Genomic DNA, 24,061 nt, shown 5'->3' with positions numbered 1-24,061 from the left:
AGTGCAATTGAATGGTAATCAAACTATTTTCTATTATTATTGAAGTTCATAATTAATATTATTTCAGTCTATGTTGACCAGTACTATACTGAAATTTAGCAGTCCATTAAGTTAATATTAAGGTAAAATAAAACCCAGTGTTCTTTTATACAATTTTAAGAGCTTACTAACAAACCATATTCTGTTTGTGAACCTAAGTGGATGTTCATGGGAATGGAGCCTCAAAACAAATAATGTTGCAAAAAATTAGAGATACATAAATGCTCTGTAGAAGTCTTTCCAGTTCTATCCCAGTCAATGCTAACTGGGGAGAGCGAGTGGAATTTGGGGTATTTGTCTTTTAATTTCATAAATAAGGGTAATGGTTCATACAAAATAGATCTCTTATTTCAGCATATTCTTTTTAAACTCAGCTCAGAGCTGGCATACAGTCTAAACAAATATATATATATATACACATATATATATGTATATATATATATATATAACATTTTTTACTCCAACTTCTTCTGTCTTGCATGCTAGGGTCATCATAATGATCAAATTGAGGAGGTATTTATTTTGTTAAATCTGTTTTACATGTCTTGGGGACAGGGTACTCTGTCGGTCCCTGAAAGGATTAGTGTTGAGCTAGTTCCTTTTTAGAAGCAGCCACTGGTATGCAATAGATATTAAACTATTATTGCAACAGCAAGGGTGAGAATTATCCACTTACTGCCACTCTTTCCAGTACTGTGAAGGGGGTGCAGACCAGGAGCAGCCAACCTTCCTAACTCCTATGAATGCAGCAATGTCTTCACATAGCCAAGAGGCTGTACCATACCTTGCAGAGCCAAGGAGGAGAGGACTACACACAGACCAACTCTTCTCCAAGATCCTAAACGCAGTTCCCACCACACTGGGATTTTTTTCTTTTAAGCGTTCAGAGCTGCTCAGTTCCTCCTATGCGGAGGGAACTGGTTTGTCCAGCAGCCCTCATGGGAGCACAGTTCCTCTGCAAGGTAAGGGACAGAGTCCCAGTATAAGAGGTGGATCTATGCTGCTCAAAAGCCAACGTTTTAGCCATATCCTTTAACTAAGTATTACAGCCATATTCCAACTAACTATTACAGCCTCTTGCCAGCTGTTGGTATGCAGAAAGGAAAGAGGAATTGCATCCACCCTTGCAGCTGCACTGACTAGAGGTTCTGCAATCGCAGCAGCCCACTCCTCCCTCCATTTCCTGAGACTTGCTCCGCTCCTCTATTAGAATAAATTTCAAAGCCATTTTTGACTCAACCAGTCGCACTATAAATGGAGACTGACATCTCATTCCAACCACATCAGTAAGTAAAAGGTAAGACACAAGGTATACATTAATCAAACAGTGAAGCATGCACCATCAAGTAAGGCAGAAAACTTTTAATGGAGTATCTTGTTAAAATATTTGCACAGAGCAAACTTATTATTATTTTTAGAACTGCCTCTTGCCCTCAAACTATCCTATTACTGCATTTATCTGCTCTCAAAAAATATGATTTACATTATCACCACAGAAAGATTGGCAAGCAACCAGTTTGCATATGAAATTTCAGCTGCTATACAATATCTGCATCCCCCTGTATTCTGAACGTACACTGTGCGTACAGGGAAAGGATATCTCAGTCTCCATAGAATCTAGACACTTCAGTATGAAATAGGGAGTTCGGTACAGCTACCGTATCAGATACTATCTTTTATTCTTAAACAATATTCACATACATTTATTTTTAAAATATATCACTTAATATATATTTATTCAACATTTTAGTAATCACACTAGAAGTGATTAATGTGCAATGCTTGTTTACTGAGTTTTTATTAGACTCCTTGTGGTTAAACAAATCTACCTCACTTTATTTCATTACATATGAAGAAGTATACAAAGTAGTCTTTCACACTTCTAATCTGTTAAGTATTGCAGTAGTTTTGAAAACCAGCAGTGTGTGTAAATAACCTAAATATAAGACAGAAGTTCTCAATTGCATTGTTTAATTTTTACTCAGAGATTGGTTGAAGAGTGAAGAACTCAAAAGCAAAGTTAAGGGCATGAACAAGGGTCACAAGGTTTCTAAAGCTATGCAATGAACTAAACTAAGAAAAAAAAAAACCAAACCTTTTTTCATGAATATGACAGGCTACTTGTGTCAAAAGTTGTTTTCTATATCAACAGACTCTGTTTCCAGATGTTAAACAATAGCTTCTTCTTGTCCTGTGTTTGGGAATTTATTTTAACTTTTATGAGCAAAAATATGCTGCTTAAAACAATTTATATTTGAAGTATAGTCACAATGATAAAATTCATACTAATATTGAAAATGTGTTATTCTAAATGGGTCAAAACATTTTTAGAAGTCCTTATTTTAAAAAAAAGTAGCATTTTAATTTATGTTGCTGCATACTCTTACATGCTATCTCTGAATCCTTCAGTTAAGGCACTCCCCCTCAGTTGCCAGTTCTCGTAGTTTCTTTTAACTTTTCTGTCCCTTTCTCTCTCTCGATCAACCTGACCGCAATACAGAGTAAGGTAAACTTCATTTCAGGGTTTTCTGCTGAGGTCTTCTGGACAGTGAGTTTTCCCACTGAGGAAATTCTTCCACGTCTAAGTTAATTTAAGGCTCCCTTAGACGGTGGCAACAGGAGTTATTTTTTTCCCTGATGGGATTTTTCACTTAATATTGCATTCCTGCATTATCTAAAGAATCTTTTTTCTACAAAGTACTGTACGCTTGCAAGTTGCCAGTTTTAACTTGCACTTCAACAGCTGACTACAATTTCAGCTGTTTAATCACATAATAGCAATTAATTTTTGGCATATTCAAAGTATTCTATAAGAAACAGCATTAGAAAGGAATTTAGGATTAGTTTATTTGGGCTCTGCTAGGTGCTACTAGGAGCATTTGAAGCTTCTGACTTTGTGCCTGCACAGATGGAGTCATTTTATGACATCACGTTTGTTTGCCCATCATTCTGAGGTTCACTTGTGTAGTAGCTACTCTGTGGTTTTGGAAGCTGTAAACTAAGTTTCTAGTCATTCGGTAACATTTTATCACAAACAACATACGGATTTCCAAGCATGCAATACTAAAATTAACTGAGAAGATTCTAAAAACAAACAAGAAAGCACCCCCCAAAACAGACAGAAAGATAAAAAACCACCAAAAAGTGGCTTTAGCAGAATTTTCTGTGTTTGTTCAGACAAATAGATGCTCCAAGTTATTTTTCAGGTCACCTCCACCATAACATCTAGATAAGATGTAAGATAACATTTCGTTAACTGAAAACTTTGCAGGTTTTACTTACATCAAGAGAGGCTTCATTTATAACAATTAGTCCCATGTTCTTTCTCAAAAGTTTACACGAGTGACCTGTTAAAAACATTTTTGTTTTCAAAAATTTGTTCCACAAAAATCCATTTTAATATAACAAAGCACTTTCTCCAGTAAAAGAACTCAGCAGAAGGACAAGAAACACCTTTACAGCGAGTTACAGCAAAGAACAAACAGATCTCCCTTAGCTTTGCAAATTTTTGGAATGCAACTTGCATTAAATTCTGGAATGTCATATTATTTTTTACACGATGCCTTTCTCTTCTGAAAGCAATTTCACTCTAGCAACTTCTGTAATTTCTAAATCTGTAATAAAGCCATCAAATAATTGCAAATATAATACCGATGTTAATGGCAGTCTCTTGTTTGTCCCCAGTAAGTATCCAAATTTTTATGTCTGCTTTCATGAGTGTCTCTATGGTTTCAGGCACTTTGTCTTGTAGTTTATCTTCGATTGCTGTTGCTCCAAGCAGCTGAAGATTCTGTAAACATAAAATATTCAGTACATGCAATTTTTTCAGTTTAAATTCAGTTTTAATCTTTCAGTTTCTTTTGTTTCACTTTCCATATTTACAAAATTCATTAATCAGATTTGGTATCAAGTATTAAAGAACTTCCAGTTTGTTCGTATGATCTTTAAGTAAAGTATCTTTGTGGCTTGACAAACTGTACAGTGTGACCACTAAAACTTCACCCAATTATTCGGAAGCCCAGCAGCTTGTTCAATAACAGTTACTTTGTCCTGAGGGGCACTTCTCTGATTTGCAGATTTAAGGAGTACTATTATTATGTCTTCTCTTGCTTGTAAGAGAAACCTTCACCTTGCAAAAAACCAAACAAACCTGTCAATTAATCTTAATCTTAAAACTATAATATTATGTTTGAATCTACCATGAAATAAACCTACATGTTTTTTGTGGCTACAGCCATTATTATACTTCATATTTATGTATCTTTAAAACCAGCTAAAACCCTGTTAATGGCATGATTATAAACCTCATAGTGTGCAATCCTGGATGCAGCGTGGCCTGCATACTACAGGCTGAGAAAGCACTTGTGCAGCTAATGCAAAAATTCTAATGGTAGCAGAGTTGCCATGGTGTTAACAAAGTTTTAGAGTTTTAAGACTGTCTCGTGCATGTTTGGATAAACTGCTCATCTATGTAAACTGAAGTCTCACAAGCAAGTGAAGCTATATACCCTCACTCTTCTTTTTAATGAATGAAACATTGCAGGTTTTTGAGGCTCTGAATTTTAAGCATTTTCAATGTAATCTCTCTTATCCCTTCCAAGGAAAAAAAAAAACCCAAACCAAGCCTCCCACAAAAGTCAGGTATCAAAACTTCAAGCAATACTGGCCTCAAGAACGCACTTCGCTTGTACATTTAAGAGCCACGGAAACCTTTTTTGTCAAGGCAGTGAAGTTTAAGCGTGTGCTTGGCTACTCCAGCAGCAGCATTGCCAGAAACTCAAGGGAAGTTATCACAGCTCTGCTCTGTGTGAGGCTGCATCTGGGTATCGCCTCCCTTTCTGGGTCTTCAGTACAAGAGAGGCTGACAAAATGGGGCAAGTCCAGCAGAGGGACACAAAAATAGCCTGAGGTTTGGAGCACACTGTATTAAGAGTAGGTGAGGACACAGGACAAGTTTAAAATGTGAAAAAAAAACCAAGGCTAGGGGAGATATTCCACAGTGCACAGCAAAAGGACAAAGGGCAATAGTAATATTCTGCAACAACAGAAATTTTAATTCAAAAAAACCAGAAGAAGTATAGTTAAGTACTAAAAAAAAAATAATGCCAACAGCAGCTGGGAAAACTCCTTCATTGCAGATACTCAAAACTTCAAAGTGCTGGACAAGCAAAATCAGCCCTGCTTTGAACAGAGATTTGTGTCTAGATGACCACCAGAAGTCTCCTTCAACCTTAACTACTCTATGGTTCTAAGATCATTAAACAATGAAGCAGATTATGTTTGCCTGTTATTACATTTTTTTTTTACACAGTAGAGCAACCCTGAAAAAAAGGTTTCCACTAGTTCAACTCAAAATCAATACTTTCCAGCAAGGTAACTACTTGCTGCAAAAGCTTTGTCAAATAAATCTTTCCTTCATTTTGATCATCTAAACCGCAAGAGCTACATGACAAAACTGCCTAAGCATTATTCCTCAATAATGATTAAGATTTCATTATGTAAAAAGCAAGGTCATTAATTAGAAAACCATTCTCCTTGCTGCACCCCACTCCCCCCACCAAACAACCACCACCAAAACAAACCAGAAAGCTGCACGTACTTTTTCAATTAGCTCGTAGCTCTCCTCAAGTTTGAGCACTCTGTTCTGTATAGCTGTAGAAGCTCGGTGATAGACATCTAACCACTCTTGATAATCACTTTCTGAAATCTCGGCCACAGCAAAACACAGAGTTCTCAAGCCTAAAGAGGAAGAAGACAGTTAAGTACGATTCTGTATTTGTTAATTCTTTCCTTCATATGCCTGCAATGAGTAACTATTACAAGCTGAATTTGTTCTGTGTTTTATGTCTGCTTATGCTGATTTTCAACTTAACTGGTGCATGTCTTGAAGAACTTTTAAAAATATATATATAAAGTAATATATATAGCAATTTATTCAACCAAGTAGCTCTTTCAAGGTAGCTGAATGTAATACAGCTGATGTACTTCAGGGGAAAAAATAACGAAATTTTACACAAGATTCATCTTATCTTAAACTCTAAAGAAAACACGAAGCAATTCCAAATAGCACTTGCTGAACAGGTATATACATTAGATTTTTAGTAATGCCAAAACTATAATATTGAATTATATTTAGGAATGAAAATTTTATAAACTTAAATGTTGCCATACTGGAAAGCAATAAAGTTAAAATATATCACCGTAATGCTCTTCTTCACCCCTCCTCCATGTCCTTAGGAAATTCAGAGCCTCAGCTAAAGTCTGAAATTTACCATCCAGAAGCCGACTTGGAATCCACTTACAGATTGAATCCCATCTTACAGGTTCTTTCAGCTTTCCAAATTCTTAAAATAAAATCTTTATGTACAGGCAACATTCGAAAATTTTACTTAACAATCTTTGAACTGGTTATACTTAAACAGATCTTCTTCTCCTTCGGCAGAAACCTGAATTGAGCATTACAGTGAAAATGTGAGACTGCAAGACTATGATAAACCTCTTTTTTGACAATGCACATTTACATTCTATTTAAGTAGCCAGTTGTGAATGTCCTAACTTCATTTTCATTTATTATGAGATTCTTAGATTTCTAGAGCATGAAATTGGCATAACTCTTACATACTGAGAAGAGCACTGCTTTAGCAAAATAATGTCCTATGAAGACACAATCTGAAGGCAGGTAGAATTAGGAGAGGGACAGGCAGGACCAAGGTATTCAGTGCCTCTGGCTTCTCTTCTAGGAGCACCACAACCAGGGATGGCTAAAGGCAATCTCCATTTGTTCACAGGTTTCTATTGTCTGCAGCTCAGCACCATCAGCAGTTTCAAAATCATTATGACACCGAGCATGAAATAATGCGTATGTCTTAGATTTAAGACAGTAGTTTAATCTCTTCAGGATGAAAACCATATGTAATCCTAATATCTTAACAAGTGAACAGCATTAGGCACACAGCTTTTCACCATCTAGACCTAAAGAATTAATTTAAGACTAACGAATCAACTATCAGGTTTTTTTTTTTTTTAATTGATTGTTTATTTGTTTGCTTTCTCTGTATAATAAGGGTATGCTAGCAAAGTCCAAAGAAATAAATATGAGTTGAGGAGGAATAAAGGAATTTACGACTGATTAATAGTAATACCATTTCTGCAATTCTTGCTAAGTATTTTATGCAGATGATAGAATCAATAAAAGGACTCAGGAATATCAACAAACAAGTTTTTCAAACTTTTTCTTTTTGAATCAGAGGCTAATTATTTCTTCTATTTTAATTTTAAAAATATTAGTGGAAAACAAACTGTCATTAATTCTGCTTCTTAGCAGGCTGGAATAACAACACAGGAAAATTATACACTTTCTCTATTTATCCAAACAGGCATTAACACTCAAGCTTAATAAATGCTTAAATATAAATGCCAGCCATGCTAACCACTTCATTTTTGAACAACACACCAAGAGCATGCAGCAAATGCCAAGGACATACTGTACTGCCACATGAAAGGATACACATGAGAAATTTTGCAACGTCACTAGCTGCAATTTAAATCTGATGCAAAAATAAACACAAATTTCTTTAATCGATTCCAGAGAGAGACATACTTATTATTTTTTTTCCTTAAGACTGGATTTTATGCTTTTGAAAGGTTAGTAATTCACTCTTTAAAACAGTAAATCTTTTCATCTGTTGAAAAGAAGGGTACAAAAAGTACTTGAACAAACTTCTGAACACTCATACTTATGTGCAGTGGTTTTAAAGATGGGTGGAATTTTTCACTTTTTATGTTGATTCATTCCATCCAACCTGCCTGCTAAGGAAAAAATGGTATCAGTTGTAACACTGACGTAATGAGAACAGTAATTAAGAATTAGATTGAAAGTTTCATATCAGCTCACACAGGATAGCAGGTGTTGATGTATTTTTACCTTTTCTGTCACCAAATATGTAGCTTTATGACCCAAACTAACTTCACATCTGTGTAACTTTTTCTTGACTGATCCTGGTTAGGCCTTTAGAAAACCCAAACTGGCCAATCACCTCAATCAAACCGATTCATGACCTCAAAGGGTGTATCTGAAGCTTCATGTTGTACCATCAGTCAAATTTGTTTGGATTTAGTTTTGCTTTCAACTTTATTGTATAATTTATTGTAACTTTGATACTCTAAGATTATTTAAGGCTAACCAAATGTTTCCTGCAGAGATCTTGATATGGAAAACCAACAAAAGAAACAGATCTGTGGCTTACTTCTGCTGTCACTGACAGAATCAAGAGACTGAAGGTGCTGGTCAGGACACTAATAAAAAATGCTAAATTCTATTATAAACCAAAAGAGAAAAATTAGAGAAGTCATATGTGTAACAGGCAGAAAAAGGATCTTTCCTAATACAAGAAGATTTGGCCAGACATAATTTATCGAAATATATGGACTGCATTTCAGAAATAAAATATTTTAATAAAGTTTGCTTTCCAGTGTAAGCTTAAGACACATCAAAGATAATTCTAGTAAAAGCGTATTAAAAAAATGAAGAGGTAAAAAATATTGCAGTTCAGATTCCCATAACTATTAGATTTCTGCTTGCAACCACTCTCTCCCAAGTCATCAATAAACTAAACACTATCATACTTCACAGTACAACACTATAGTCCTCTACTAAGACATCACAGAGAGGGCATGGCATGGCAGATGTAGGAACTGTGCTAGAAGAACATACATGAAAGCAGAAACCTCTCTACAGTCTGCTTTCCTACCCACGTCTATACTGTGGAATTCACTATTATTAAATAACTAACTAGTTGTTTGTATCATTCATCTTCATTTCATGCTATTCCTACTTCATAAACCATTGTGAAGGGGTTCCCCATCTTCAGTAACTGCTTGGTAAGAGTAATTGTTAAAACAGCAGAAACCAAAACACACCACATGGAAAGCTAGTGCTGACAATTCCCCTTATTGTGACTGTGACAGAAATAACACAGTGTAAAGTCACCTTAAAAGCACTACACTAGTCATTTCCAACCACCTTTGCTTTGGCTGCTTCTTCCTGTGTGCCATCCCTACAGCAATTCATCGTGTGAGGGACATCAAAGTGGTCATGGGAAAGAGAGCTTCACAGAAACAATGTGCAATGTGTTTCCTTGCTAGAAAAAGATATTTTGTTTAAAAGACTCCACTGTGTACTGTGTGGGCATTTGTGCTGCCTTTTTTTGTTTGTTTGTTCTTAAAGCATGAAATTATTACTGAAACGTCTCAGGAAGAGGAAGATCTTTTTAGGAGGCATTACTAAAACATAATTTTCAAACTTAATGTAAATAAAACATTATAGCAACATAAAATTGCAAAAGTGAAAAGTTGAGCAGTAACTGAATTTCATATTTAGTTTTATACTGAATAATATCACCCACCTTCTGTAGCAAACTGCTCTAGATGTTTTAAGGTGATTTCTTTGTATTTTGAAGTTTCAGCAAGACGGTCGTAAATTACTGTATCCTACAAAACAAATAAAATGAACTCCTAACAATTTAATAGATTTTTTTTTTTGTGTAGACAATACAAATTATGCCTGAAAATAGCAGAAAAACATGCAGCACTGTATTAATTTATTTCAGCATCAAAAATGAATAGAAGTAATTTTATTTCAGAGGAAGGAAAAAGAAACATATTCCAAATCCTCAGATTCTCTAAATTTACAAATTCTGCCATGATGCAGTTTTTCTGTCCTACATTTTTTGCTTTTATTTCCATTCATTTTGAGAAGTGCTGCATCTTCCTTTAGCTTGCCATGTGAATTCTTTTGTTCTCCTAAAATGCTGTCTTCCCCTTAATATTAAAGTCCACAAGGTAAAATTAGTGTTTCATAACTGCCATTCTCAGATTTTTGTAGCCAGCTTGATTTACAGAATATTAAAAACAACTTATTCTCTCCACTTGAGAAGATACAGCATGGACATTTATATTCAGTCAATTTCATTTTTTTAAAACAGTCAGGAACCAGATTTGCACTCCCCTGAAATGTGACATAAGATACACAGAACAATAACCAATGAGCAACTCTGCCATTTCCAGATACATTATGACTAAGATACGTTCCAATAGATATGGTTTTCAGGAAAATTTTCTCCTGGCATAACATCAATGAATGGTAGGTAGGTAGGTTAAAATTCCCATCTAGTCAGTTATGTTAGATTACTATGTTTACCTAGTGATTTATGCTTAGAAAGTAACTAATAGATTAAACCATATGTTCATCCATTTTCTTGGAACACAGAAGGAAGCAGTTAACAGGAAGTATAAAGGCATTAGTTCAGTACAAAGAATAAGATGAACAGGTCCGTCACACCTTCATAGGCAGTTAGTAAAAAAAAAAGACATTAACTAGTTCGTCACATTACACAGCTACACAGCAAAATTATGTAAATTGAAAAAGGCATCAATATTCCTTTTCCCACATTTTCAATGTTTTGACTGCAGTTATAACAAACTCTTGCTTTCACATTTTTGTATTGGTATCACATACGCTTTGACACAGTAAAAACAGAATAAAACTCACAGCTCCTTTGCAGTAGAGTCTTAACTTCCCTGATGGTGTGCGAACTATCACTGACATTCTCTTCCTAGAGCTGAAAGAGGAAAAAATGGCCGATATAAAGTGGTTCATAAATATAAATATTTACCATCAGTTTATCTAAGTATATCAATATATGTCTTATATAAGACAAATGAAAAGAAGGGCTATCTATTATGAATGATGTTGTCAAGTAACTGGGATGGAAAACCAGTTTTACTTTCTAATAGTTAGAGTGAATGCTGTTTTTCTGTGCATATTTCTGTAGGCCTTCTTCCTGTAAAAACAAATCTGAGAATCTTCACCATCTCAATACTGTCTACTGATCACAAAAAAGAATCTTAAAGCACAAAGCACTTGTGACCAATATTATAACGAGTTATGGCATCATGGACTCCTTCAGCATTTTCTTCCTTCCCAGCCAGAGTCTCATACGCTGGACTGTGCTGCAATCTTGTCCATCATCCCAGAATGTCATTCATCACACAAAATTTTAAGTATGCTGAGATTTGGAAGTGAGTTTGCCTCATTTTAACCACCCTCTGGCTCTCAGTTGTCAATGAGATCTAAAGTATTTTTTCTTTTTGTCCTTGTGACTGAGGTAGGAATTGGAGGAAATGTGGAGAATACTGTCAGTCTCTGCTTTCTGTCTTTCCTTTGAGGTCCTCCAACAAGCATACTTCAGATTCCAGATCATGTCCAGTTGAAATGTGTATTTATAACATAATTCTTTCAAACTTCAACATTTTAAATAAATACACAGAAACTATTCAGGAAACAAAACACATTTCTCATGCAACAGTTCACAGTTCACACTAAAATGCACAAGAGAGATGGAAGTAAATGGTCTTTTCACAATATTGGTTCCTGTTGGAGCTGGATCTCATTTATAGATCAAACAGCATTATTGTATGAATGGTTCTTGAAGTCCAGACTGCTGTGGAAAACATCCATGGAAGACTGGAACATATGGAGATAGGTGGAGGAAAGAATTTCATAACTACTGGTGAAGTAACTGACTGAATAGTATCTTCAATAAAGTATTTTCCTATTCTACCTGTGTGTGCACTTGGCTTTAAGTACAGATATCTGAACAGCAATATTAAATTGTATTTCTACTGGGAATATTGTATGAGAACATAAACTCCTGCAACTCTTTCTCCATTTTTTCCCTAATCCAAAAAAATCAGGTAAACAGAATTCCAAAACCCCTTAGGCAGTGTCCCGTTGGGGATCTTCTTAGCCAAGAGTCGAGAAATTCAGATCATCTAAACTGCAGTTATGTTGCCTAAAATAAAAGCAACTCTCAGATTCACTTGGATTTCTGGCAAGATTACCTAGCCTACTGCTACTTAAAATCATTACACTTGCTTGAATGTTCAGTAAAGGAACTGTGGAGGAATTACAGCAATTTAGGGTTTGTAGATATATTAAAAAAATTATATATGTCCTTGACAGGCAAAAACTTGGCAGGTTTTGCACTTGTTTTGTTTTGCAATACCAGAAAGCTGCAATCCTGAAGTTCTGCACACAGCTGCCTATCAATCTACCAAAGATGTAACAACCTATGTTTTCCTTTAGCATTCTGCAACTTCAGCTATAAAGACAGAAATTGAATCTTGATTGACATACATTTTCTTAGTAAAATTGCAATAAAGCTGATGAGCGGGACTCACCATCAAGAACTTCTAACTTTTTATGAACCTTTTCATTGCAGTGACAGTTTTATTTCCTTTTCTTGTTGAAATAAAGAAAACCACAAAATTGCACTACTACAAATAACTGACAGCATGAAGTAATTTTTTTGTTTTGTTTTCTTCACCACAGGGGTGATGTGAGCAGCCATAAATGTGACCTGGTTATAAGGAGAAAAATGCTGAACAGAAGATGTCTGCTGAACTACTGACAGAAAATGCCAGCCTGGGAACCAGAAACAGCCCTGAGAAGTGCAGCTGGGTACCTAGAAATCAGAGACATCCTGTGGTACTATCAATATGCACAAAACAAGGAACTGTCACTGCACGTTACCATCTGGAAGGGTGCAAAAGTCTAGCAAAGGGAGCAAACATTCTGAGAGAGCAGGAATTGACAAATGCTATTGGGTGTTCCAGCTGAAACAGCAGGTAAACAGTCTGGAAAAATAAAAATTGGTCTAAGAGGAAAAAAAACCTCACCATCATCTACTGGCTGTCCCAAGTGAGAAATGGAAATCAGTAGCATCTATTGACTGCTCCAGGTGGTGGTGTCCTACACCCTCTTATGTCTCTGCCATACAAAAATTACTCACTTTTACCCAAAATGGAGCCTCTCTCTGCGAACTCTCCCTGTATGAATTTCTCTCCTAGATAAGTTACTGGCCTATCACCAGGAACACCACCTGACTCCAGGCTCTCGCTCTTTGAGATGAGACCTTGCCCATCATCCATGTTAAGGCCTCACTCCTGGGAGTGGTTTGGTGAGCACTGTACCCATATCATTTTGAGTAATATATATGTGTGTGTGTGTGCAGGCACGCATATATAAATAACTGATTTTAAGTGTATTTCTTCACTAGTGATAATTTAGTAGGAACTTGTAATATACGGAAATATATACTTGCTGCTATTAAAATATAAATGTACTTTATTACTCACGCGTATACTTGCTTTACTAATAGTCATTTTTACTAATACGTAAAGAAGAAATTTAGAAAATAAAGCCTCCATGTCCTTGTATGTTATAGAATCCTGCGAACCCACCGTTGTGATCTCTATATACCCACAGGCCAGGTAACCCTTAGAGTCCTGACAAGGAGGCAGAACAGCTGGCAATTCATGGAGTTGCCATGGGATTACAGATAGACAGAAGCATCTTAAGGTAAGAGGAATATCTCCCTCAGGCACAAGAACAACTCTTCACTTCCTTGAGCCTAAGGTACTGCAGAAGATGTGTCACCTGAGCAGAATATCTACTGGAGACAACCTAAACTCCGCACAATTTATCACAACACAATTCATTTCACAGAGATTAGTACTACCTTTTAGGAATAACTGTCAGATGGTTAAGAATTATCAGTTGTTTCCTGTATGCTCACCCAACAGTTAAGTTGATAGCTAGTGCCTGGCCATGAACAAAGTGTGATTAGCATATTGTGTAAGTCTACTACTTCAGTTTTCACAGGCACAGCTATGATCACTGTAAAAAGAGAATACCATAAAAGACAACTCTACCAAACAATCCTACAAGTTTTACTTCTGTAACATACTTCTCCAAAAGCCTATCCTATGAAATATTGACACTTGTACTCTACTTGCAGAAGAGTCTTACCTGGCTTGTACTGGAAGGTGGCAAGGAATTAATTTGCATTTTTTCTGGGAAAAACTTATAACACCTGGAAACTCTTTATAGTTTCATCACTACAGATTATTTCCCCGAAGGTACATGCTCCTACTCATACAGATGGTGTTATGTTTTGGAGTCAAAATTTCTCTTCCTGTGGAACAAGGGTGACCTCTAGTGCTTGCAACACGTTAGTTCCAAGCAAAGATAAATATTACAGATTAAGAACAAAAACAGCTATTAAAACTGAATGCTTAATGAAATTGGATGTTTAGTATTCACTAAAAAACTTAATCCTACAAAGATTAAGATTCAAAAGATATTCTTCTTTCTCCATAAAGTATCACTGTTTAAATAATAATTTTAGACTGGCACTATAGTTTTAAAATATCTATGAAACTAAAACAAAGATCAACACCATAAACAAAGCTGGAATCCTTCACTGTTACACCATGAGTGCAGTATCAACTTTCAGAGGTCTCAAACAACACCACACTTTGCACTACACACTTGCTAATTTTCCAGAACCAAAAGTGAAAGTAGCGCCTACTGAAAAATGAAGCCATGGCATAAATCTGATAATTTCAAAATTGTCCTCTACAATACACAAAATCAACATTAATTGCAAGCAGCCATTAAATTACTTTCTGTCGCATTATTTTTGTTCATGGTGATCTTTGTTTCACATTCTTAGTGCTATTATTGGGCAATTACTTCGCTCATTTCACCCAACCTACACATCTTCAGCCCACCTGGCCAGTATTGCCTTGGATTTTTATTTTTTTATCTTTTTGCTTCTTCAGCTAAGCTCAAGACAAACATAATAGGACAGGAAGGAAAACAATGACCCCTTTCTATGGGCACTATTACAAGTAATCATTCTAGGCAAAAAAAAAGTTTCCTCTGCATACAAGTCCCTTCCCCATCCCGTGCCAAAGTAAGCAATGGGTCTACACAAATACTTAGAACACAGACAGCATACATGGGTACATTTTAAACAGATTTACGTAACAAGTTAAACTGCATCCAGATTTTTTATGGGTACCTTTATAATTCCAACAGCTTTGACAGAAATTTTTTACTGAAAGCAAAGTTTGTGATAAACTCAGTTTCCAAGAAAACTAACTGGCCAATGCTAAAGTGATCCTGCTCAGAAGAAATGGATTTCAGTCTAGGGTATTTAAACATGTCATAATTAAGCAAGTATATTTAAAGTCAAATGCAAAATCTGTTAGTCAAGGCAAACACAAGTTATACATAACACTTATTTGAATCTTCTCCCCTGCCCTCAAATGTAATTTTTTTAATAGATCACATGGTGATAGGGTTTTCATAAATACATTTTAAAGTTCAAGTACTTTCCTGTCCTGTCTTTTTTAAAGTTTGGAGATTAAGGTTTATTTCAATCTTTACACAAAAGCAAAAGTGAAAAATATTAGCAAAAAGGAGACAACAGGAACAAATATATGCCTCTTAAAAATTTTTACAATAAAACTAGAAGTGTGATCTTACCCATAAACACTGCCTGTCTTACGAACACATTACAGCGATAAAAACCACATAACCTGCATACAGGTGCAAACATTTTTATCTGTAAGAGAAATTCATAAAGTATTTTCACAAAAAGACACTAAGTGCACAGCATGCTGTTTACCTTGTAAATTCCAGGACATTTAGCAGTTCATATCTCTCTTCCTGTCCCAACTGAAGAATAAAAAAATAAAAATTAAAAAAAAAAGTGAGAATTAATGCAAAAAACCCCAAGCAAAAGAACCAAAACCAACCAACCAAGATTTCAATGGATATGTACCATGATGCAGTTATTCAGAAATTATTTAACACAGCAAGAGTAAATACAGCAAATTATAATGTTACTCCAATGTACTTACAGACTCTATGATCACTGAGTCAGGTGTCCTTCCAGTGAATACAAAACGAAGATTCCTGGCTGCTCTGACCAATGCTCCTTCATCTGCAACAAGTCAATTAGTTACTTTGCAGATGTACCAGAAAAACTGTTAGATTATCCCATGATTTAATGGACACAGCCCAAGCTCTTCTACTTTTGGCTTCCTTTTTCTTTTATAGATTTTTAAAATTATAGGTGGTGCTGGAAATAACTCTTTGTTTCTCCTGTTAAAACTAAGAAAATGAGTTTACAGTTCAAAGAAAATAAGCCCCCGAAGGAACATGCCTCTCAGCTCAGTAAGGAGAATATGCTCTTCAAAGCACCTAGGCAAGCACCTTCCTCAGTAGGCTACTGGACAAGGTGCATTTCTTTTTTGTATAAGTTCTATTTTAGAAAGAAAGAGTGATAAGTCATTTATGTAAATAGCAGATAACTTCAATGCCTACATTCGGAAAACATTTTAAGCAGCAACCCAGCCTCCCATAGGCATCTGTTCTCTCCAAATGGTTTAGAATGTCAGAACGGAATTTGTTTGTAATGCCCAATAAAACATTGCCATGGCCCAGTTAGCTTTATTTATTGCCCTACCTCTGCCCTGGTCTTCCAGTTGCTGAAGGACAGAATTTAGAGAGACAGTCACCTAGGAGCTGGGACAGACAGGGAAGAGGAAGGCTGGAGACCTTCTGTCCTTCAAGTCATTTCTCTCATCATAACTTGTTATAATAGATTGGTTCAGCAGAGCTGAACAGATTTTAATCATTTTGCCTGGTTTCATCATTTCCTGAATTCAAAAATTGTCTATGAAACACAGTAGGCTTGAACCAGACCTTTTGTACTATAACCTTTTCTCACTCTCTAGTAGAACTTACCACAACTGTTATCCTATTAAACACATTTATTTTTCACTTTTTATTACAAACACAGTATTTGTTCTAAATCAATACCACAGTTACCAAGTACAGAACAGGTTCACAAGCCAGGACGTGAATTTGTCTCCTGGTTTGATTTCTATTTGCATTTGAGCAGCTCCTTCAGGCTTCGACAGCAATCTGACACCACCTTGGGAATGCTGTGTGGTTAGTCACTCTTCGCCGTTACATAATCGACAGGATATTCATACGTATTTTCCAAAGCAAATGAGAAAAGTCTAAATCCTTTTCTGACAAAACTGATTTTAGCTGACACCAGTTCTTTAAGGGATATGTTTTCTTCTTTTCTTTTTTTTTTTTTTTTAAATTTTTGAAGATATTTCAAAAACAATAAACTTCAAATAACATTTGCTTGTTGAGTTGATATAGTACTATATGTTCACTCAATTATTTGAGTCTCACCTGGAGATGCTGCTTGATATATAATTTTATCACCATCTCTTTCTGGAACTGCTGTATGACACACTGCCATCATTGTCAAAAACTCACATATTATAGGTGCAGTTGGCTAAAAAAAAAAAGATGCCAGAGCTTGATTAATCATTTCAGCAATAACTAACTGAAAAGTAATAAAAGATATGGACCAATAACAGTCAAGAAAAAGCTTATGAAAGGTTTTTTCCTCTCTTCTTCAAAAACTATCAACAACTGAACAAATCAGACATCATTGGAAAAAACAGAAAAAAAGGCTGGATCTACTTAACATGTATCAGCAACAAACAATTACAAAAGTATTCATGAGGGCATGCTGATTTTGTGTAAATATGTAATCTATTTATTTTCTTTCTAAGGACATCATCTTTTGACTTGCTGAAAGTAATGGTTTAATTTCACAAAACAATGGTAATTGTTTCTATATAACTTACATGATTGCTTTGAAGATTCTCCAGTAATGATGAGTCACTAAATGTTTTTTCTTCTCCATTTTGTGAGCCTTGCCTAGAAATAATTAGCAGAAAAAGATCATCATTAGCATATTCTTAACAAGTCATATTCAAATCATCTACACTACTGTGCTAAGGTCAAACACAAATTTTGGTTTGTAGCTGCTACAATACAGGCTGCAATCACTTACTGGGAGAACAAGAAGTGAAAAGGTACTTGGTTTCACATCTCCAAAGTTCATTAAAGAAATCTTGATTTATGTAAATACACTTAAATCCAGGTTAGTTTTTCTGCTGACTTCAGATAACGTAGGACAAAGTAACAATAAATCTACAACGTAAGACTGTTGATTCTTGTCTTCTGATCTCTTGAATGAGATTATTGAAGGAACACAGAACAAGATGTGTCTGAGAGATCACAATTCTTTGAGAAGTCAGCAGTTTTGTAATAGGTTTTCAAATGTTTGCAGAAAAGAAAGTCTGATATCTGAAGCAAACTGAGTTCAGACATCAGGGAAGTCTGCATGGAAAGGGTTTGCTTTTTATTAATCACGAACAAAAAGGAACCTAGCAAACTGATGGATAAAGAAGACACAGCCACAATGGTGAAGTAGGAAGGGACTGAAGAGATGCAAGGTGGAAAACAGTCATACATTAACACCTTTCAAATGGCACTAAACTTCTGGCCAAAGCTGACAGCTCAAAAATGCAGGTACTTCTACAAAAACTTGTTACTGCAGTTGACTTTTGAGTATTAAGACAATATAGGTGAGTTTGAATCTCAGTGAAATAAAACAGTGCTGCAAAGTGAACTCCGTTGGAGGAAAGAATTCTTTTTTCATTTACTTTGGAATTGCCTTGGCTCACATAATCTTAGAAGACAGTAAACACATTAGGTGATTTAAGTTGAAAGACAAGCCACATATATCAAAGGCAGTCTAAAGTTTCTCTATTAAAACCAAAAGCAGGCTGTTTTAGTCCTGCACTACCATGAAGGAATACAAAATGGCAGTACCTCCTACATATAGACACTCAAGGCCTAGTTTTTCTAAAAACCTATTACAAAAGAGAGAAATGCGAAGCATCTTCATTCACCAAGACTTTTTGTTTAAATGCAAAGCAAATAGATCTTGAAGTGTCAAATGTTAACAACTTCTGATGCACTGAATTTGGTTAGAATTTAATGTTCAAGCTCTGTTTGCTTAAAGCTTTCTGACAGAAAGACTTGAAGATATTTTCCAGATTTGAGTGCTAAAAAAAAATTTGCGGATATATATTGTGTTAAACTGGAAAACAATTCCTTCTAATACAAAAAAAAAAAAAAGATTTAAAAGATTTTGGATTCAGTACATTAGTCACTTTAGGACTAAATATGTTACTGTCATAAACTGATTATATTAATTACAATAGATTTACAGACAAAGAATTTTCTTAAGTATCTTATTTCATAAGTACTTATAAGATGTTCGTCACTTATAAAAGGGAAGTACTTTGTTTTTAACTACTGTTCAGGCATCAGTTTATCCGTTTCAGATGTGCTTATGAAGCTTTTTATGTGTATTAGTCAAAATCAGTTTTATTTCATAAATATCTTATAAGCAAGCATGATTAATTTCATGTAAGCAATGCATTATTTTAATGAAACCACTTGTGTGCATTTAAGCACACTTGTACATCTTTGTGAGAAACATCTTGCTGGTATATCAAATGAGGATATTCAGGTCAGGTAAGATTTTTGGATGTGCATGTGTGTCACTTTTTGTATGTATGTGCGGGGGATTTTTCAGGTTGTCTTTTGTTTGTTCAGTTGTTTTTTTACTATAAAGAAAGTTTGATTCTTATCTAGAAAAGCAAGTCTTTTCCTACAACCTTTAAAAACACATTACAGCTTTGTGCAACGTATCTTGCTGTGACATTCAACAAGTACAATAGTGAAAATTTAAAGACTGTAAATAACATTTTTTTCCTCTATCTGAGCTTATGTTGAACAGTATTGCAAGTATTTAGTTTAATAAAGAATGATGAAGAAGTGCAACGCATCATGCAGACGGCAGCAGAAAGGAAGTCAAGACTTAGTCTTTCATGAAGTCCTTGTTAGGAGATTAATGTTGTTCCCAAATGTATTTGGGTGTTTTAATCTCAGTTTCAGTTAAGAACTAGGTAGTGTTAATATTCTAAAACTACCTGTGGGAAGCAAAGTACTAACAATAATTTATTCACTTTCAAATATGGCCTTTTTTCCAACACGTTAGAGATCATTACTAACCTATTACGAAATAATAGTAGAAAAGTGTGATCAAAGTTACCATAATACCAACCGCCTTAACAAATGACAATAGCAATTCTGAATTGTAAAGGATTGTCAGTAGAATAACTGTACTATGCCTCAGCAACCCTATTAGCAATTCTATTCCAGAATACACAATCTAATGCCATACACAAATTTATACCATCAGAATTCTAAGACACTGCTGGCTCTGCATCAATGGGAAGCTGAAGTAATTTTAATAAAAATATCTCACATTTAGCTCCATTTCTAAAAATCTGACTCACTGGCTTTAAACTTGAATCTTCAACAAACATCACACACTAAATGATTTTGAGAGCTTACCAGTCATCTGAAGGAATACTATAATCCTCAGGCTCAGGGCAATGGCTGCACAAGAAGCAAGGGAACAATAGAAATAGGGAGAGGAAAAATAATCACAAAGGCTAAAAAACTGGATCACGTATAAAAAAGAAGCTATTAATGAAATTAAATGGCTAAAGAAGTAGTTTTAAAGGTATTTCCACCAAGTATTTTGCTAATGCCTAGATAACAATTAAATTATGACCTGGGTTTGCATATATCACAATTTATAACACACTTTGAAAGAAGAGAGGAAACAGCCACTTTTACTCTTTTCTATGTTCCTAATTTCTTATTTCCATCAATACAGGAAGACAGAGTGACTCTGTTCTCTGAGTAGCTATGAGAGATGCTGCAATGGTAACTCTGCTTTCTAAACAGTAATGCTCATCAGTAAATCAGCCTATGTCTTTTCAAAATGAGGTACATGAGAGCTGGAAAGCATAACAATAAAAATCAGATAATTTTTTTTTCTAAAAAATACATTCACACTTAAGTTTCACAAGGGAGAAACTTTAGAATTTGTCCTAAGCCAACTTCAGATGAAGATATCTAACAAAGCAAATATCAAATACTGATTTTAAGTTCTACTACCATTAATGCATTTTTTATATTACAAAATCACTATACAAAGAATTTGAAAATAGTTAGCTCAGAGCAGTTTCTCTGAAGTAATACAATTAGCTCATAAAATTAGCTCATGTGGTTGAAGCTGAGCCCAACATACATACATCTAAACACGCCCATTCATATACATCTTTAAAATATCAGGACTAGAACTGTCTTTCATTACAACTGTTAATTAAAAAATAATCAGTATGGTTACAGCATTAGGGATCTAAGTTTTCCTCAAAAGAGAAAACCTAGATCAAATTCCTGATGTATGTTTTTTCAAGGGGATGCAAATGATAAAGCCACAAAAGCCAAATCGTCACCTTTAGCACAAGACCAACACTTTTCATAACCTGTACTTGATCTCCATCCAGTTCTAGATGTGTTTAATTATCTGCTACTCAGTGCTCTGAGATTGGCCCAGGTCCAGCAACTCACACAGTGGTAAGCCACACTGCCATTTATAATACAGGTGCTTCTATTCTATTTATTGCTCTAATGCATTTTTTTTTTCAAGTAAACAGCCTTAGAAGTTTGAGACTTTTACAAATTCTGTTGAAGTAGTTGGGTGCAACTGCTGGCAAACGAATAGTGAAATGCTTTGTTTGCATTTATTTGGAGAGATTTCTTAATAGCAACATTGATATTTGGAGTCATGCCACTATAACAGTATTCATAAAAGCTACTTGGATGGTGGCTATAGTACTGTAGTTCATGCTACAGTACTGTAATTCAAATTCTTGTTCATCCTGCATATGATTTAGTGCAAGAGCATATGCCTATATAAAATATGAAGTACAGGCAATGATACAAGTTTATGCAAGTATGAGGTAAGACTCTTTTTATAGTAGCAACATTAAGCAGACCGAGTGGTAGAAAAAAACATGCATATTCAAGTTGCATTATAGCAGTAAGGCCTTAGTATCTAAATTTTAGTTTTTTTCCTCTTTGTCAAAAGAGATATCATGACTGAAGTGATGATATGTCTTAGAAGTAACATTTCATTGTCACAAACAAACTGACTCCTAGTTGTATATATTGCCAAACGTAAGTTTATTTTAACTGTAGTATTAATGCATAGTTAGATATGCACAGCCAGAGGAAAAGGCACACAGACAGAGAAAAGTATATAAAACCACCTACCCATAAGCAACTCCTGCTACTGTACACTTCTTAAATTGCATGACATTACATGTCAGGGTACCCGTTTTGTCAGAAAATATGTATTTGACCTAAATGAATGACAAAATTCATTATACATTAACATTCAGCAGTTATTTAGTTACATTAACATTAGTAGTTATATCTAAAACAATTCATGACTATCAACACACGAAATATTTCTACCATTTCTGTAATCTTAATAGTTTACAGGGAAAAAAAACCCGCAGTACATTAACATGGCAGACACGCAGGCTTGATATCCATTTCCAAACACGGCAATCAACTGAGATGTCAGGAAGCTCAAGCTTGCTTCTGTGCACAGTGGTACACTCAACTGTTTCTCACTCTACATATGGCTGAAATGCAAGAAACTAGTGAAGACCAGTGACTTTGCTAGTAAAATATTGAATTTCTGATAGAAAGCAATATGGTAAAAGTATCTAAATGCATTTCTGAAAGCCTCTTTTTGACATAGAAATATATCCTTATATCCAAAACATTACTTAACAAACAACAGTTGAGGAATGCCAAGGTGCAGGAATAGAAGAAATACATTCCTTTCTACCTACCCCAGGTCTCCTATTTCCATAACTGCATAAACCCTTCCTGTCTGGAAACTACTAGTTAAAGTATTTCAAAAATTGAACCTGAAATACATGTATCTGTGATCTATTTAAATTTAGTTCAAACCTAGTCTTAAGAACAAAGTTAATATATGAAGAAATGAAGTGGTCTGTGATGAAACAAAGGCTCTATTAGTCAAAGGTAAACTTAAATTTTAATCCATTACAATTTATTTTTCATTAAAAATCACAGTATTATTAATTAGGAATTAACTGCATTATAAACGAAGCTAATAAGGCCATGTATTAGTAAAATTTACTCAGCACCTCCTATTTAAACATTCTGTTTCTGAAGTATTTTCACTTCACAAATCAACAGTTAGAAGAAATCTTCCATGCCAGGTTTATGCCTCAAACTGCACTTTTGTTTCTGTGGGCAGAATGGGACAGCAGGAATTGCAGCTAAGAAAATCTTTTTTTTCCAAACAATAAAGTTTTGCCTTTCTTAAAACCTGATGATCTCTTGGGGGAAATATTCTCTTCATTATGTGCAGCTCTCATGTACTTCAGAGAAGACGCTCACTCTTCCTGTTAGCAGAGAGTCTTTTGGTCTCCTCAGAACAATATGCTCAAATTAAGAATCCGTCAAAAAAGTGAAAGTGGAGATCCCAAGAAACCTGACTAGATTTTGGTGGTGAAGAAGACTTTGATGAGAAACGTAAAAATGAAAACAAGAACTGTCAAGGTTAAAAAGAAGGAATGTGTCAGGGAATGTGAATAACAAGTTAACTGCAGAGATGACACAGATGGATTATGCAAAATGAAACAGAAGGAAAGCTGAGATTCAACAGTCTATTCCCCACTAGAGGAGACTGCACTCCCCTTTAAGGCCAGGAAGAGAACCACATTTTTGGCTTTCTGCATATGCTTCTTAAACCCAGTAGGTAAAGGCCCTGTTCTCTTCTATGGAACCTAATGTTAGAACATGTTTACCTGCAACTACTGTTTTCCCAAAAAGCAGATCTCTGAAGTATTAGTCCCTAAGACTTGTTTGCCACATGGCTAAAATTATTATTTATTATTCTTGGAAAGCTAATAAATTTTACATTCCCATGCAATAAGCTAAAGAATTAGTAATGAAAATTTCTAGGTTAGGAAATGCAAGAATATGTATACTTGTGCATATTAATACAGTTCAATTAAATGAGCACATAATATTTTTTCCACGGGATCAGTTTACCATCACCAGTCAGTGTAACAGAAAGCATAATGTTTATCATGTTTTTAAAGCAAGACTGCAAATACAATTGGCTGAAGCAGCAAATATAATGTGTAGTGCTTCTGGAAGCATGCCCTGTGTCTCAGACACACTTCTACAAAGTTATACTTCCCTAAAATGAAGGACATACAATGAGTGACCTCTTGTGAAGAGCCTAACAGATTTTGTAGT

At 35.1% G+C, this 24,061-nt stretch overlaps 1 protein-coding gene across 1 annotated transcript in view; it reads right to left on the bottom strand.

Annotated features, from left to right (window-relative positions):
* The window catches only part of ATP8A1 (ATPase phospholipid transporting 8A1), a gene marked incomplete at both ends in the record, with an annotated part of 92,494 nt that overhangs the window by 41,065 nt on the left and 27,368 nt on the right, over window positions 1-24,061 (bottom strand). Inside the window, 8 exons of the mRNA XM_080343860.1 lie at window positions 3,322-3,386; window positions 3,691-3,829; window positions 5,639-5,778; window positions 9,444-9,528; window positions 15,811-15,893; window positions 17,162-17,267; window positions 17,626-17,698; window positions 22,028-22,116. Coding sequence (XP_080199986.1) covers window positions 3,322-3,386; window positions 3,691-3,829; window positions 5,639-5,778; window positions 9,444-9,528; window positions 15,811-15,893; window positions 17,162-17,267; window positions 17,626-17,698; window positions 22,028-22,116 — 780 coding nt within the window. The remainder of the gene's footprint in view (window positions 1-3,321; window positions 3,387-3,690; window positions 3,830-5,638; window positions 5,779-9,443; window positions 9,529-15,810; window positions 15,894-17,161; window positions 17,268-17,625; window positions 17,699-22,027; window positions 22,117-24,061) is intronic.

This window comes from Nesoenas mayeri (genome assembly GCF_963082525.1).
Source record: "Nesoenas mayeri genome assembly, chromosome: 4".
NCBI lineage: Eukaryota > Metazoa > Chordata > Aves > Columbiformes > Columbidae > Nesoenas > Nesoenas mayeri.
Note: the sequence above shows the minus strand (reverse complement) of the source record. Positions and strands in the feature narration are given on the sequence as shown.